A 14,738-nucleotide genomic window follows, 5' to 3' on the forward strand; every position below is an offset into this window, starting at 1 on the left:
TTCTTTGGGATTGGCTGAATGAGAGCAAACTTCCAACAAGAAGAAAAGGTACAAGTTGAAAGACAAAGGTGAAAGAGTTTACCTAGGAAGGGTGTAGGCACAGAAGCACAGTTCTTGAGAACAACAGGAGAGACTCCATGAGGCCCATATGCCTAGTTAGTATTGAGGCCAGTGATGACAGAATATACTGTACATCAACTGAAGAAATTTTAATGTCAGCCATGAGGAAGTCTGAGGGGGGAAGTGATGGAGGAACAGCACCAGAATCGTCTAGGGTGGAATTGGAGGAGAAAGTCTGAGCAAAGAGATCTGCTTTATCAGTAGAAGAAATAGCTACAGAGCCATCAGAGTAGAGAAGGGGAGGGAAAGATGATGAGGTAAAGTTGTTAAAAAGGTTTTTGGCAAGGTTCCAGAAGGAGTGGGAAATATTCAAGTTGGAGAGTTGAGAGCATTTAGTATGGATGAAATTGTTTTTAGCAAAGCGAAGAACAGACTTAGCATGATTCCGGGCAGAAACATAAAAAAGATGTGATTCAAGGGTGGGGTGGCTCTGGTACCTTTTATAGGCCCTCTCCTTGTTGCGGACACCATTAGAACAAGTGCAATTAAACCAAGGCTTTCTTGCATTAGTCAACGGATATTGAGAAAGGAATGTATGTTTCCATGCCTGAGAGAATAACCTCCGTAATACACAAGGCACACTCAGATAGCTCCCGGCCAATGAAGCAGTAATCATTCCGGTGAAAATCAAAGAAGTACTGCCTAAGGGCCTCCCAGTCTGCAGCTCCAAAGTGTAACAGCCGCCGTTTCTTTGGAGGGTCCACAGGCAGTACCGGAGGGATAGGACAGATTAAGGTAATAAGGTTGTGATTGGAGGAGCCCACCGGAGAGAAAAGATTAACAGTGTAAGCAAAAGGATTAGTTTTAAGGAAGAGGTCAAGAATGTTGGAGCTCTCTCAAAGGTAGTCTGGGATACGGGTAGGGTGCTGTACAAGGTGATCAAGGTCATTAAGGATAGAAAAGATGTAGCCTTGTTCACCAGGTGGATCAGTGAAAGGAGAGGAGAGCCAAAGGTGGTGGTGAACATTGAAATCTCTTTGAATGGAGATTTCAGAGAAAGGAGAAATGGATAGAATATGTTCCATCGTAGAAGTAAGATAGTCGAAGAATTTTTCATAGTCAGTAGAATTACGGGATAAGTAAACAGCGCAGATATACTTAGTCAGAGAATGACAGGAAAGCCGAAGCCAGAGAGTAGAGAATTCAGAAGAATCAAGTTCAGGAAAACGAGAGCAAGATAAGTCGTTGCGTACATATACACAACAGCCACGTTTGGCTATGAAATGAGTATAGAGAAAGTAGGAGGATACAGAAAAGGGTTTCCTGTCAGTTGCCTGAGACAGCTGAGTCTCAGTTAAAAAGAGAAGGTGAGGTTTAGAAGAGGAGAGATGATGTTCAGCAGAGGGAAAGTTAGAGGAAAGGCCGCGAATGTTGCAGAAATGATGAAGAAGTGAGTCAGACAGTGGTTCCAGGCAACTCATAGAGTCGGCACAGGGGAGAGGGGAGGATGGTGGGGGCATTTGTGGTCCCCCTCCCCCCGGGGACTCCGAGGCAAGGTCTAAGTTCGCCATTTTTACTCTTTTTTTAAATTTTGAAAAGAAAGTGTAGTGTGTACTGTACATGTAGTTTGGTGTTGACAGTTAGAGGAACTTGTTTTACAAAGCATGCTGGCCTACTCTCTGTGTTACTGAAACACTGAAAAAGGTTTAGCAAAAGGGGATGGTCGGGAACTAGTACTGAGGGCTGATGAAACGGGAGCTCCAGCTCTCCCTGTCATCAGCTTTCCACCCACCTTGGGAGTACTGTGCTGCTAGATTTGGTGCTACAGTCTGTTGAAGTAATACAGTATTTCCAAAATGATTTGAATTTAACAATTGAACATGGTGATCGTGTCCGGCAAGACAAGTGAGTCACTGAAAGTATATCTGATAATGATGTTTTCAACCATGTTAACGTTGATGTCTGACACAGTTAGATACGTGAGGTTATCAGACACAGCATAATATAAACGTTATTATCAAATATGACATATTTCGATGACCTGACATAAACAACCGCCACCAACCTTAAGAGCAATTGGTTTGAGATGGCGCCACTGACTTCACCTCATTCACATTCGTGTTTTTCCTCCTCATAAGTCTCTTGTTTCACTGCATGATCAGTGTATCGGTCTGTGCATATTGTCACAAATACTCGTTTATCCCTTACCACGTATCCCACATCATATTAATATTGTCTTAAATTCTCCCGTCCAGTAGTTTCTAACGTCTCTTGGCTCATATTGGAATTGTCAGATAGTGATTCGAGCTACATTGTTCTGAAACAACACCTAACCAGTTGTCTGTGACCAGCATATTCTATCTATCTATCTATTGTCAGATGCCTTAATCTCTCAAGGGGTGGCCACAAACAAATCGGCTCCATGTCGCCCTGTCCCCCGCCATTTCACTGCCCTGTTCCCAGCTCACACTCCCCTCTCTCAGTGATATACCTCTCTACTCCATCCCTCCATCTCATCCTTGGCCTCCAGCTCCCACTCCCCCTCTCCACCTCACTCACATACACTCTCCTCGTCAGTCTCTCATTTCCTCCTCTCCACATGGCCAAACCACTTCAGTGTGTTTCTCCTAAAGCTTCCTATCACATCCACATCCACACCACAACGCTCCATCTCTTCATCATTTGTCAGTCTGTCACTCCATGTGACTCCACATGCTCCTCTCAAATAACTCATTTCCACTGCTCGCACTCTTGACGTCTGTCCCTCCAACAAGCCCCAAGCTTCACTTCCATACATTAGGATTGGTACCACAATACTGTCATGTAGTAACTTTTTCACTTCCATGCTCACTTCCCTGTTTATCACTTATTAAGTGGTTTCTTATTTACCAATATGGGGGGGGGATTGCGAGTTCGAGCCTCGCCCGGGCTGCCGTGCCGGGAGTGGTAGCTCGCCCCTGTAACCCTAGCGGGGCTATATAGTCCAATACAGGGCTTAGCTCGGGGGAACTCCATTTCTCCCATTTTATTTACCAATATACCCCTAGTCATAAAATAATACTTTTTCTCTTTCATGTTGCACAGCTTTCTATATTAATAATTTATGTGTATCATACATGATTCCATATTTTCCATGATTCATAATGGTTTTGAAGCTGTCCCAAAGCGATATCCATGAGATAACCAAACACCCCTGATTTCACGTGTAAAGGTTAGGTGAGTGTGACTGATGTATGATGACCACAACTGCAACAACCTTCACGATTTTTTGGCTTGCATGTATATTCCTTTTGGTATTCTGCATTAACATACGCGTAAAAATAATGTTTCTGGTGTTATTTTAATCACTCCCCTGTTTACATAATATTGCCGACCATTATGACGTTTAGGATACATACCTACCATTCACGTCCGTCGTTACAGTACGAACGCCCGTTCATTCGTAGATATTTACGCCATTATTGCGGCGGTGCCACATCTTGACAGGAGGGAACACAGGGGCTATAGGAACTCTTTGAGACAACTGTACCAGTCACCTCAACCTGTACGTCTGTCCCAAACCATGACTTTCATTGAATAGTAACCACAGTGATTTTTAAAGCAAATTTTTTGTAGCCAATAACAAAAAATAAAAAGAAAGAAAGAAACAAGAAAGAAAGAAAGAAATGTGTATTACATGGTAGGAAATACCAGAGGTTAGGCTATGTTATGAAAAGTTTGATTAGGTTTGTATAAACGACCGTTTGTCTTCAGCGCTGGTGTTGATTGTAAAGATCGTTTACCACCATTGTGGCAATCATTTACGATCATGAAAATATTCAGTAAAACATGGAGAACAAACTTTAAGATTAAGAAGTGAACCAGTAAGGTCTTGCTGCTGCTTAAACTAAACCATACATTTACCTCAGTGAGTCTAAAGTTTGGGGCAAGGCTAGTGGCTCTTTGAGGGTTCAGTGAGGTATGTGTACCCAGTCATGTTTTGGATATTTTTCTTTACTGTGCCCTTGACATCACTTTCTTTTAGCCTAACCACGCCAATGTATTTTTTTTTTTACCTACCTTACCATTTTGCTCTGTATCTGGTGAGTCGAAATTGTTCAAAAAAGTAAAATTTTGGGCTGATCTTGGAGTGACTGGGATTAATTAAGATAAATCTTATAGGTGCTGTGTATTAGTTATTGTGCAATTTCGTGATCACGTCCCATGTTCGGTACCAGTTATGCACAGTAACTAAGGGATCACTATATTTTTTTATGCTAAGAAGACGGAACCAAAGGCCACGAGCCCGCAATTATTGTTCCTTCCAAGAGAAAAACAAAATACAAGAGAGAGCCAAATTCAACATCCGATCATTTGGAGATGCTTGGTCACATTGCTTTTGAAAGACTGGAGATCATAGGAAGCAGGAAATACAGACAGAGGGAGACAGTTCCAGAGTCGACCTGTTGCATAAATGATGGATTGGGAGTAACGGTTAACTCTTGCATTAGAGAGCTGGACACAAAAGGGATGAGAGTTTGCTGCTATGCGGGTGCTATGCGCCCGTCGTAGAGGTGGAGGATTGCATGCAGACAGTTCAGAGGAGCAGTGACCATTGAAGTAGCGATAGAAAAGAGATAAATATGCAACAGTGCGACGAAGAGACAGAGGTTGAAGGGAGTCAGAAAGAGGAGGAGAAAAGCCTTTGACTCCACCCTATTGACAAGAGCTGCATGTGGGGAGCCTCCCCGTACATGAGAGTTGTACTCCACACAGGGGTGGATAAAACCCCTATATAGAGTCAACAATTATGCAAGGGTAAAGAAGGAACGGAGTCGGCTTAGCACACCTAATCTCTTGGAAGCAGATTTTACAAGAGATGTAATATGATCTTTCCAAGACTAGTCCCGAGTAAATGAAACCCCAAGCATGTTCAAGGATGATGCAGGATTAAGCTGAATATTATTAAACATTAGTGGGTATACCTATGGAAGATTTTGTTGGGTTGATAGGTGTAAAACTGAGTCTTTGATGCATTAACAACCAGATTATTTTTTCCCCAGTCAGAGATACAAGCCAAGTCAGACATTAGGTGTGCCATAGCCACATCCCTTGTTTATTGAAGTAACTGATGAGATGGACGTTGTGGGAACAGAATGGAAAGATGAAGGGTGGAGGCATCAGCGTATGAGTGGGTAGGGTTAGATGTACAAGCTAAAAGGTCACTGATGAATAAAAAGAAGAGAGTTGGTGATAGGACAGAGCCGTGAGGAACACCACTGTTGACAGATCTAGGAGAAGAACGATGGCCGTCTACAACAGCGGCTATAGAATGACCAGAAAGGAAGCTAGAGATGAAGGCACGGATAGGAGGATAGAAACCATAAGAGGACAGTTTTGAAATTAAAGATTTCTGCCAAACTCGATCAAAAGTCTTTGATAAGTCAAGTGCAATGGCACAGCTTTCGCCAAAGACCCGAAAGGAGGATGACCAGGAGTCTGAAAGGTAGGTGAGAAGATCGCCAGTGGAGCGTCCCTGACGGAATCCATTCTGACCATCAGAAAGAAGGTTGTGATAGGAAAGATGCTTTAAAATTTTTCTGTTAAGAATTGACACAAAAACTTTCGAGATACAGGATGTTAAAGCAATTGGACGATAGTTAGAGGGTTGGGAACGGTCACCCTTCTTTGGGACTGGCTGAATGAGAGCAAACTTCCAGCAAGAAGGAAAAGTACAAGTTGATAGACAAAGGTGAAAGCTTTTGCCTAGGAAGGGTGTGAGCACAGAAGCACTGTTCATGAGAACAACAGGAAGGACTCCATCAGGCCCATTTGCCTTGTTAGTGTTGGGGCCAGTGATGGCAGAACATACATGAGCTGAAGAAATTTTAATGTCAGCCATGAGGAAGTCAGAGGGGGGAAGTGATAGAGGAACAGCACTGGAATCGTCTAAGGTTGACTTGGAGGAGAAAGTCTGAGAGAAGAGATCTGCTTTATCAGTAGAAGAAATCGCTACAGAACCATCAGTGTCGAATAGAGGAGGGAAAGATGAGGTAAAATTGTTGGAAAGGTTTTTGGCAAGGTGCCAGAAGGAGTGAAAAGAATTCAAGTTAGAGAGTCGAGAGCCCATTTAGTACGAATGAAATAATTTTTTGCAGAGCGAAGAACAGACTTAGCATGATTCCGGGCAGAAACGTATAAAAGATGTGATTCAGGGGTGGGTTGGCTCCGGTACCTTTTATAGGCCCTCTCCTTGTTGCGGACAGCATTAGAACAAGCGTGATTAAACCAAGGTTTTCTTGCATTAGTCAGAGGATATGAGAAAGGAATGTATACTTCCATGCCTGAGAGAATAACCTCCGTAATGTGCAAGGCACACTCAGATGGCTCCCGGCCACGGAAGCAATAATCATTCCAGGGAAAATCAAAGAAGTACTGTCTGAGGGCCTTCCAATCCACAGCTCCAAAGTGTCTCAGACGACGTTTCTTTGGAGGGTCCACAGGTCGTACTGGAGCGATAGGACAGGTTAAGGTAATAAGGTTGTGATCGGAGGAGCCCAACAGAGAGAAAAGATTAACAGTGTAAGCAGAAGGAATAGTTGTAAGGAAGAGGTCATGTATGTTGGAGCTCTGTCCAAGATGGTCAGGGATATGGGTAGGGTGCTGTACAAGCTGCTCTAGGTCATTAAGGATAGAAAAGTTGTAGGCTTGTGGTAAAGACTACATATTATATAGATAGATAGATAAATAGATAGACAGAGAGACAGATAGAAGCAGGGAGTCAGATGATTGAGAAGGTGTTATGTCTGCGAGAATCGAGCAGTGCTAAACATGCTTACACACTCTTAACACTGAGGGAAGCTGACGACAGCGGCCAGTAAGGAGATGATGCAGTTAGCTGTCAGCAGTCCTCTCGTGAACAAAGATCTAGTCCACCCACGAGGAACACACGTGACACACCTCTGCTACACCAGAATTTAGGAAAGAGAGCTCAGACGGAGATTAGCCACCGAACAGGCTAGACAGAAGGAGACAAGCGACCCTAGAGAGAGGTCGAGACGGAGATTAGCCTTAGAATAGAAAGAGAGAGAGATAGCGAGACAGGGAGGTAGCTACCCGGGACTTATACTCTTCCCATGGGAGAGACCTGTTTAATATTTCCAAGACAAATAAAAATAGTCCCATACTATTCTTTACCTCTCCCATCACTACATGACATCTGGTGGGGAAACTACTACAAGATATAAAAGCCGCTCGACCACAAGTCTAAAATATACTTCTCTACAAGTAACTACAAAGTCTTTATGACAGGCTTGTTCAGCAGGTGGATCAGTGAAAGGAGAGGAGAGCCAAAGGTGGTGGTGAACATTGAAATCTCCTAGAATGGAGATTTTAGAGAAAGGAGAAATGGATAGAATGAGTTCCATCGTGGAAGTAAGATAGTCAATGAAGTTTTGATAGTCTGTAGAATTAGGAGATAAGTAAACAGCGAAGATATATTTAGTCGGAGAATGACAGGAAAGCCAAAGCTAGAGTGTAGAGAATTCAGAAGAATCGAGTTCAGGAACACGAGAGCAAGATAAGTTGTTGCGTATTTATACACAACAGCCACCTTTGGCTTTGAAATGAGTATAGAGAAAGTAGGAGGGTACAGAAAAGGGTCTGCCGTCAGTTGCCTCAGACAGCTGAGTCTCCGTTAGAAAAAGGTGCGGTTTAGAGGAGAGGTGGTGCTCAACAGGGCGAAAGTTAAAGGAAAGGCTGCAAATGTTGCAGAAATGAAGAAGAAGAGAGTCAGACAGTGGTTCCAGGCACGATGAGTCATCACCGGGAGAGGGGTGGAAGGTGGGGGCATTTATGCCCCCCCCCCCTTGGGACTCCGAGGCCACGTGTTGTGCTGCCATAATTTTCTTTATTTTGGAAAGGGAAGTGTAGTGTGTACTGTGCATGTAGTTTTGTGTTGATAGCTAGAGAAACTTGTATTGGAGAGCATGCTGGCCTACTCTCTGTGTTACTGAGACACTGAAAAAGGTTCAGCAAAGGGGGATCGTCGGGACCTAGTCCAGAGGGCTGATGAAACGGGAGCTCCAGCTCTCCCTGTCATCAGCTTTCCATCCACCTTGGGAGTACTGCCCTTCTCGACTGGTGCTACAGTCTACTCCTATTATAGATATTGGTAGACATAGATACTGAGAAACACAGACATGTAAAATTTTATGTGCCCCTCTGAATGACTGTATCTGTGTGTTAGTCTGTGTTGTGAATTTAGTGTGGAGCATCACCCAACTGCCAATAGCAAAAAATCATTAACCCTCGCCGTGCTGCATACCTCATATGAGGCACGAAGGTCTGCATGAGCCATGTATGCAAGCCTCCTATGAGGTACAGGAATTTTTACAGTGGTTATAAAACAATGATGCAAGGGAAGTTAACTACCTTACAGAGAATCAGCACTGGAGAGGTTAAGAACTCTTAGGATTGGCCTGAAAGGGAACAAATGGAACCTCTTGTAGTTTGCCTTCTAGCTTATTTTTAAAAATTGTTCTCTTGAAATAACATTTTACTATACCACCTGATATGAAAGTAGCCTAATTTCCCTAATTCACAGAACTTGGTGAGTAAAAGTGCCCAGTGCAAGCCAGTCACTGCTCTGTTAGAGTGTAATGGGTGAACTATTAAATTCTGGGTATGGGCTTTCTAGCCAGTATTTCCCCCTTATATTGTCGGACTTTTGCATTGAATATCTACTTCTTTTGGCATTAAATATGTTACAAAAACATATCAAGTACATCTGGCTAGAGATCTGGTGGTGAAACAGGGGTATACTACAGTAAGCTTCCATGTCCCTGTCCATCTTGTAGCGAGTGAGTGCCTGGATGAAAGTTGACTCTGTGAGTCTGGGAGATGAAATTCCAGACTCCTAACACTGAAAACTATAACACAAATTGTCTCGTTTACCCTCTTCCCTACACGCCCATTCACAACCCGACCTAATTTGCACTGGGCGGGTTTCTTGGCTTCAACTCTCAACAACCGTAAGGTAAAATCTTGCAGTGGACTTGTAAGAAATGAACAGTTTCTTCTTCGCATTCACACTGATTCACTACAAAATATTCCTTGTTGCAGTCACGTGGTTTATTATTATGCTATTAAATTAAAAATAAGTACATGTAGAATTAATTGGACACACTGGACTTAACTCTAAAGCTACCAAGCCCATAGGTTGGTTTCCCATTCAAAAATATTTGTGACCACAGTAGTTTAAACTTGGACTCTTACATCTGGGATAGAATAATGGGAATGTTTTTCAACAAAAGTGTAAAACATATTTACATGACAATCAGAAAAAAAAATCGAAACTCACCTTATGTATGTTGAGTGAAAGAAGGCCGTGTAGCTTAACAGGATCCAGGAACTTCCCTCCTGGCTGCCTCACGCACACCCAGATGCACGTGTAGTGAGTAGATGGAGAGGAAGAAGGGGAAGAGTAAGTGATCGGTGAGTCTGGATCGCCGACAGAGACATCAGAGGATACGGGGAGTGGGTGGGGAGACAGAGTAGGGAGGCCATACACACTGACAATATCAATTTTGTCCTCCTCATTCCCTACCACCTCCCTCACAGCTTCTGTCAAGGTGCCAAGCCCGCCGCCACCCCCCTGTAAAGATAAAAATGTGAAATCCATAAGTTATATCTACATTTTGGATTTTTTTTTATTTTTTTTATTTAGTGGAGGGAGGGCAATTGTTCCATTCGAACACTTCCATTTGAACACACAAATCTGAACAATTTTGAAGAATAAACTACAATGACTTTTCAAAGGCTTTTTTATTCCCAGTGGCTTCAGTGCTGGATAAGTGGATATGTGGAAGAATTGGTAGGTGTCGTGTGAAAAGTGTAATGAATTGTTTTGGTGTGATTCAGGACGATGAAACTGGAAGGTGAGTAAAGGTCATGATAAAAGGAAGAGTGTATAATATATGCAATTATTCCTCGGTGTTCCAAGAATTACTATATCTACTGTAAATGCTGAGAGCAAAGAAACAAATGATTGTGAATACTAAAAATGAGTTCTCTGTGTGGAAAGTGAGAGACCTAGGTGCAAAGGATAGTCTAATGCTATGATCTTAGAATGCAGTTTTGTCTAGGGTCATATTCTTGAAATATAAATCAAGTGGGATGCAGTCAAACACCAATTTATTACAATAGTTTCTGAAGCATCTGGCAGTAACGAAAAGTGTCTGACCTCTTTATATCGTTACTGAATGCGATCTAATGTGCGATAGAGTCTAATCAAATGTACTAACACTTGACGTTCCACAGACGTCAGTCAAGTAACTATGGTTGGGTTTACTGGAAGAAGAGAGACATGGACAGATTCTTCACTCTAATCCATCGTCGTTTCTACAAAAAAAAAAAAAATACCTTCGTACGCATTGATAATAATCGTATTTTTGAATCAACGTCCTAGGCGTTATTGTCTTGCTGTGAATCTTTCCTTGCCCTTCCAGGAAAAAAATGTGATAATCACGCCTGAGAATATTATATAACTTTGTTACTGACTGGAAATCCAAGCAATGTACACTGAATAGTCTGATTGTGTTAATTTAGGTGAAAAAGATTTTTTTATCTTCCACAGGACCAACCGACATGTTATAATAACACGTTTGGTAATAACATCAAACCAAGCCTGAATGAGACAGACTTGATGTGCATTTGATATGGAAGGTGGATATTAATGCTAAAGTGGTGACATCTGAAGTTGTGTGAAATGTAAAAAGACAGCTGAACTCTGTGAACGGACTATCAAACTTAGGCTTACAAACACACACACACACACACACACACACACACACACACACACACACACACACACACACACACACACACACACACACACACACACACTTACATCAGGCGTCCAGTTTGTAGCAAGTGCTGTGGGTGTGGTGGGTGAGAGGGTGATGGGCACAGCATGGGTGAGAACTTCGGGGGACAGATGACGCACCTCCACCGTCACGTTGGCTGATACGCCCATCTGGCCCCAGGTTCGATCAGACACCAGGAAGTGTAGGTCGTATCTGGGCAAATGAGGAGATGAGAAAGACAAGAGGGGAGGAAGTCGATTTTGCAGATCTTCCCTTCCTCATATTGTAACCTTTTCACATCGATGTCGTTTTACTATATTTTCTTCTTTCTGTTGCCATACATTTGACTCGACTGTGAAAAATACATGACTGGTGAGAGAAAACAGGATTTTGAATTGCTTTTACTATTTTTTTATGGTATTCTGTTGCTAAGTTAAGAGAAAAGGAATTTGCAAAGCTTGCTGGAACAAGAAATCAGAAGTATGTGTAAGGATGTATGTGAATGTGGGAAAGATTATATTTATGGTATTTTAGAGGAATGAAGTCACAGACAGCAAAGTCATTCTGGATGGATAGGAAATGGGGAATATGAGCTCCTGCATATATTTAGGTTGTGTAGCGAGGACAGAAGTTTAGAAAATGAAGCGCATGGAAAGGAGCAGCAGGGCAGAAATGCTGCATGTTCATTGAGAGTAGTTATAAGGAATACCGAGGTCGCTGTATGAGTGAATTGTGATCTCCATTCTAATGCATGGATGGGAAGCTTAGACACTGTTGGAAGGACACAACTAATGGAGTGGGAATGGCTGTTTGAAAGGTGCGTGATTGTAGGTGGTAGCGACCATCATCCACTCACTTGATGTAGTGCTGCCTATTTCATCCTTCTTCTTGTCTGTCTGCCCTCATCTCTGTCTATTTCTCCCATCTATCCCATCACATTTTATTACTCTTTTTTTCCCTTTCAGTTGGCTTTACATTAAATGACAAGCCAAATGGTTTCATGTAAGCGAGGAAACCATTCCAACGCTGGGCAATGACCAGATAACCAACCCATACGTGTTCCCTACGTGTCAACAAGTGGGTTGGCGGAGGGTCAGTGCCCTTTCCCGTAAAACAAGTAATTCAAAGACAAACGGCCACCCCTTTACGGGACTATTGCATCTGGATATAGATAGATGTAAAGTTACTTCAGGAAAAAGACAGAGAACTGAGTAAGTGATAGAGCGTTGTGGAGTTGATCAGGATGTGCTGGAAAGCTTCAGAAGTACCATCGGGTGGTTATACCAATGGGAAAGAAGTGATTCGAGAATTTGACGAGGAGAACGCCTGTGAGTGAGGTGGAGGCTGAAGGGGAAGCAGTTAACCGTGGATGAGATGCAGGGATGAGAAAGACAGGTGTATGCGCAATGGAGCTATTGTTGGAGACAGGACAGTCTGATGGCACAGGACTGTATAACATTAAGCGTTTCTGTTTGTGGCCATCCCTTTCGGCGTCCAGGCGTCTGGTTGTAAATAGATAGATGGATAGGTATAATACTTTATGTTCGAAAAATCAGTTATTAGCTGAATAAAGTCGTCCGCGAAAATGCTATTCTTGTGTTCCCAACATAATTCAGACGTGAAGTACGTGGATTGCAGGTTGAGGTTTCCTTTTCCCTGCAGTCCATTATCGTCCTGTCGAGGGACAGGGAGGGAGCTGAGGAACGTTTATATAGTTATTTGCTTTACTGACTTTCGTGTAGTTGATAGGCCTATGTCTGTTTCTAATAAGTAAGAGATAAGTACAAAGATCCATGTAAATATACGGTATAAGCCAGTTACGTATTATCCTCCTTCAAGGTGTAGGGACTAGGGACTAAATTACCAGTGCGTATTCACGAAGTATAATGACCAGCCTTCGTGGCAATACATGATCGTAAAACTTTTGGCTGCATGCTTCCACAAAAATTGTGGCGTTCTACATCTGTGTCATCGGCGCACTCCATAAGTAGATTCTACAATTTGTTCGTATGCTTAGTCACAAATTAAACACAGAGTGAGACTGGTAGGTGTGACGATAAAAGAACAGTGGTTTATGGTATTTCATTTTATTATTTATATATGAAAAAGATTATGAACAACCATCCTGAACTTCATGTTTTTTATCCAACTATTTATGGCATTCAAAGCTCACACAAATGTGCCACTCAACTAATGTGGATTCCACAGGTTGTTTACGCATATCAATCAGCTTGGAGTGCGACTCGTGGTCTCCACATTTTTGTTTAGCGCATACAACAAGATATGCTACTTTTGGGAGATCGAAGGCCGTTACTCCGATCAGAATGTTCTTACCACTAGAACACGTGTGTCATGAAAATATAAAAGGAAATTATGGTGATGGAGTGTAATAAATAAAGAATAGAGGACATGGGAAGATGAAAATATAAGAGGAATATTAACTGAAGGAAACGGTTTAAAGGACCACCACATCTAAAGAAAATATAAGAAGACACAATGAAGGAGGAGTGTAAACAACCTCCAGTCCTATTGAAAATATAAGAGGAATATATGAAGAAGTAATGTAATGGACCTCCAATGAAAATATACTCGCAAGAGGGAAATATAAGGGAGGAATGTAAAAGACCTCCAACTCTAAAGATAATATTAGAGAAAATACGAAGAAATAAATAAGAATTCTTCATCTCTTGCGGTAAATTATATCCGGAAGGCCTATCACCCACGAGTTGCATATATTGTGTATTTACTGACGTTGAGCGATTATATCCGTACAGTCTGCACTGAAAAGAAGGTTCAGTAGCGTTTTTTTCCCTTGTTAACCGTTGTTATCATTTCGCCTATTTCCAGGTGTTGCAAGATTTTTTTTTTCTTTCAATCCAGTGACTTCTTTATTTTTCAGTTCTCCCCTCTCTTCACATTATTATTCCACTTAAGGCAGACTAACCTAACTGGTAAACTTTTCCAAGTTTAATGTAATCGCCTGTAAGCAGCAAGAATAGCTTAATAATTCGGCATCGCATAACTGGGTATAATCACAGCTTAAAACAATACTATGCCATATGATCAAAAAGGAGGCACTTTATGGTTACATAGAAACTGTGTGATCCAAAGGCCCCAAAACTCTTTTTTTTTCTGCAGATAAACGAAGTTCTGCTGTAAAGAGACTTCTTATTATGATGTGGAAGATGATAAACGGAACTTAAAAGTAGGGTAAAAAATGCAATCGGGTTAAGAAAGCAGGTAGATGGATACGAGACCAGAGAGTTGGGTGGGGAAGGTGTTACAAAACTATTGAATATTATACTTGAGCTGCAATAGTAAAAAGGAGTTAATTATTGCAGATCACACACACACACACACACACACACACACTTGTGTGTGTGTGTGTGTGTGTGTGTGTGTGTGTGTGTGTGAACCTGGTGAACAAGCCTACATCTTTTCTATCCTTAATGACCTTGAGCAGCTTGTACAGTACCCTACCCGTATCACTGACCGCCTTGGAGAGAGCTCCAACATACTTGACCTCTTCCTTACAACTAATCCTTCGGCTAACTTTGTTAATCATTCCTCTCCACTGGGCTTCTCCAATCACAACCTTATTACCTTAACCTGTCCTATCTCTTCGGTACGGCCTACGGACCCCCCAAAGAAATGTCGACTGTGGCACTTTCAAGCAGAGGACTGGGAGGCCTTCAGGCAGTACTTCTTTGATTTCCTCTGGAATGATTATTGCTTCCATGGCAGGGAGCCATGTGAGTGTGCCTTGCGCATTACAGAGGTTATTCTCTCGGGCATGGAAGCATACATTCCCTTCTCATATCCTTTGACTAGTGC

At 42.2% G+C, this 14,738-nt stretch overlaps 1 protein-coding gene across 1 annotated transcript in view; it reads right to left on the reverse strand.

Annotated features, from left to right (window-relative positions):
* The window catches only part of LOC145411964 (putative neural-cadherin 2), a 452,962-nt gene that overhangs the window by 198,256 nt on the left and 239,968 nt on the right, over window positions 1-14,738 (reverse strand). Inside the window, exons 17-18 of the mRNA XM_080281935.1 lie at window positions 10,949-11,117; window positions 9,401-9,694 (exon numbers count right to left, since the gene is read on the reverse strand). Of these exons, the coding sequence (XP_080138061.1) occupies window positions 9,401-9,694; window positions 10,949-11,117 (463 nt within the window). The remainder of the gene's footprint in view (window positions 1-9,400; window positions 9,695-10,948; window positions 11,118-14,738) is intronic.

The sequence above is a fragment of the Coenobita brevimanus genome, chromosome 91 (genome assembly GCF_032717465.1).
Source record: "Coenobita brevimanus isolate Jiangsu-jjx chromosome 91, ASM3271746v2, whole genome shotgun sequence".
NCBI classification, from domain to species: Eukaryota; Metazoa; Arthropoda; class Malacostraca; order Decapoda; family Coenobitidae; genus Coenobita; species Coenobita brevimanus.